The following is a 3,160-nucleotide window of genomic DNA, read 5'->3' on the forward strand; positions in this document are numbered from 1 at the left end:
AACGACCAAGGAACTCCGCAGTAATTGGGAGCCAGAGACAACACACCAAGTGGCCATTGTGCTACGGAACGGAAAACAGGGCTCCGCGTACGTCGATGGTCAGCGTGTGGGTGATGCGTCATGTGAATTGAAAAACACGGATTCGAAAGGAATCTCCCACTTCTACATTGGAGGGGATGGAGGCAGCGCAGGGAGCAAAGAAGACGTGCCTGTGACCGCGACGAATGTCCTGCTTTACAACCGCCCGTTGGATGACAATGAGATCCGCGTCCTCAACGCAAACAAAATTTCTATTCCAAAGCTGACAGGCCTGAAAACATTGGCGGCAGGAGCAACGGGTGTCGGTACCGCTCGTGACGGCGGGGCACATGGTGATGGGAGCACTGTTTGCGGAGGCGGACTGCTGCCGCTGCTCCTTCTGCTTGGATTGTGGGGGATTGCCGCTTCTTGAGGTGTGTGTGGCTCTGCGTGGAACACCTCAGCCCTTCCCCACCACCGACGCACACACTTCTGGTAGTGGATTACTCTCCGTAAAGGAAAACTTTCATTTTTTTTTTTTTAACTTTTTGTGCATGTTTTTTTCTAATCTCTCATCCCTTCTCTTTTTGCTTTTGGGGGCAACCACTATGGACGGTTTTTTCTTTTCTACTCTTCCCTCTTTTAACCGTTTTTTCTGCACTCTTCCTGTGAGGGGTGCCGTGTGTTTCCCGCCCAACTGCTCCACTCGCACACCCACCGACACGCTCACGACGACGGCCCTGTGCGCCTCGCCTGCTGCACGCATGAGGAGGGGCCGCGACGAACGGCGCGCTGAGGGAGCCGTGACGTGTGGGCGTGCGACGAGGGCCTGTGGGGCGGAGCACACATTTCTTTCCCTCTTGTTTTGCTTTCTTTGCGGTCAGGGCGGGCAGACACCCGCAGCGCCACACACACAGCCACACCTTGCCGCCGTGTTTTTTTTTTGTTTTCCTGTGCATTTCTCGCGCCGGCAGTCCCTTCGGTGTCGGCCTCGTGAGCATTTCTCTTCCTTCTGATGATTTTTTTTCTTTTGCTGCGCTCACTCTCCCGATGGAGTGACGCGACTCCCGTCATGTCTGCGTGCTTCTCTCAGTCCCCGCACACGAGTGACTGTGCTCTGCGGGCTGCACTCACACGCCGATGAAAGGGCTGAGGGGAGCAGCAACACGCAGATGACCCCATGAAATATAAACGATGTGCGGACACGCAGAGGGCCAGACGGTTGAAAGACATTTAAATACCTTTTTAATTTTATTTTCGGACAAAATATGCAGACAATTTCTGGAGCAGCACGGTAGTTGGGTGCCTTTTTTTTGTGTGTGTGTTTTTCTTTTTTTCTTTTTCTTTTTTTCTATTCTGTTATTTGTGTGTAGCCGTAACAGAGGACGACTTTTTCCAATTTTTTTCTTCTTTTTTCTTTTTTTTATTCTTTTCAAAGTGTGTGGTGTGGAAGGGTGAAGATGAATTTTTGTTTATTTATTTTTATTAATTTTTTAATGAATTGCCGCTGCTTTTTCTGCAGTGCGATATTGTGAGCCTGAGCAGTCTTTTTCTCTTTATTTCTGCCATGCACCTCTGCTGTACATTTTTGTTTGTGCGTCCCTTCACATGCTCTGCTCCTGTTTTTACTTCTTTGCTTCGTGTGTCTGCAGGCACACACACAACCACATGCACGCACAAAATACACATTGCAGTGGATTTTGATGCTTTTTTTGTAGCGTGTGCTGGCGGTTGCGGGTGGCTGCTGCTTCCTCCGTGGACATGAAGGGAAGGAGGAGAGAGGGAGCGCGCACCGCGAGTCACTTTTCCTGCGGGTGTGATGCGCGCGGTGGGCTGCGACTGCTGTGGAGGGCCGCATCCTTTCGGTGTGCGCTTCTCCGCCATCGTGCCGTGCGTTTGCGCATGTCATTTGTTGTGCGCGTGCGTGCTGGGCATGTTTTTCCGGAGCGTTGGGCGGCCACCATCTGTCTATGGCGGCTTGTGTGAGTGAGCACGTGCGGATGAGGGTCAGGGCGTATGGAATGAAGGAATGGCTCGAGGAAAGGGGAATTCAATTTGGAGGGTATTTGGACCGGATTCACTTGGCTGCGGTGGACACATGCACGACGGATGCGTTTCCGCATAATGGGGAAGGATGCGACAGGATTTTCCGAAGCGGCCCGTCAATGCAATTCGGGTTTCATAGCACTGAGGCACAGTGGTCTCCCTGCAATGGCTGGTGGCGGTTCCTAGTGGACCGGTGTATTTATGCTGCTGCTGCTGCTCGAGGAGGCGTGGAAGTGCGATTTGAGGTGAGTGGCGGAAGGGCCACACATCCCGCAGTGACGGTCGTCGTTGGCCCAGCGGGCGCCTCTGAAGGTTTTGTTGGATGCAACGTCCTTATGCCCGTCTCCGGATGGCGACATCCCTGATGCAGTCAATGAACGGGGCTGGGAGCGACGGTGAGACGCAAGCACGTGTGGATGTTCGGAGCGGCCGGCGCACCGCACGCTGAGAGCATGGCACGCTGAGGGCCGGAGCTAGAAAAGGGACACCGCGTGGGACGTCAATCCTCACTGCAGCGACCGCCACCGAATTCGGATTTGCTCGCATCTTCTGCGGTCCCTCTTCCTTCCCTCACTTCTGTGCCGAGGAATGTGCCGCGGGATCCAGCAGCGCGATGTTTGGCCGCAGGAACATGGCCCGAACAAATGATTTGTGGGAGAGGGATGTGCACTGCGACGAGAAGGAAGAAAATGTTGCGAGACGACCACCACCACAAGGCCGGAGTGAAGTTGTGTTTTGTCCACTTGCGCGAGGGCAGCCTGCCACCTGGTCGGTTAGGCGGATTATTTTTTTTTGCGTCGTTGCGCTCTCTTTTTATTCCGCTGCGTTTTCTTGCGGAACTGCGAAGGGAGATTTGCAAGAAATTTCTGCGAGGCGTCCATGCCGTCGTCGGAAAAGCGGATTCCCCCTTGAAAAACGCTACTTTTTAAATTTGTTTTGGGCGGGGAGTTCCTGTCGATTCACTGCGACTTTGTTTTGCGGATTTGATGCGTGTGTTTCCGAGCGGTTTGATCTGTGCTCCCAGCCCACTCGGATGTGGTGTGCGCGTCGACGTGAAGGTGCCTGCCAGCCGTTTTATTGCCTCCCCCGCTGTGGC

General features: G+C 53.5%; 2 protein-coding genes across 2 annotated transcripts, besides 4 other annotated features; both read left to right on the forward strand.

Annotated features, from left to right (window-relative positions):
• Positions 1-451, forward strand: Tc00.1047053510379.10 (trans-sialidase, putative; the record flags this gene model as incomplete). The annotated part of the gene is made up of 1 exon (XM_797813.1): positions 1-451. A coding segment is annotated over one exon (451 nt), but the record flags the coding sequence as incomplete, so codon positions are not given.
• Positions 1-3,160: a sequence feature (areas not merged during assembly with more than two copies in the genome that could not be assigned to a particular haplotype).
• Positions 1,326-1,383: a sequence feature (T-rich).
• Positions 1,418-1,451: a microsatellite.
• Positions 1,482-1,516: a sequence feature (AT_rich).
• On the forward strand, positions 2,678-3,160 carry Tc00.1047053510379.20 (uncharacterized protein; the record flags this gene model as incomplete). The annotated part of the gene is made up of 1 exon (XM_797814.1): positions 2,678-3,160. A coding segment is annotated over one exon (483 nt), but the record flags the coding sequence as incomplete, so codon positions are not given.

The sequence above is a fragment of the Trypanosoma cruzi genome, genomic scaffold (genome assembly GCF_000209065.1).
Source record: "Trypanosoma cruzi strain CL Brener 1047053516725 genomic scaffold, whole genome shotgun sequence".
Taxonomy (NCBI): Eukaryota; Euglenozoa; class Kinetoplastea; order Trypanosomatida; family Trypanosomatidae; genus Trypanosoma; species Trypanosoma cruzi.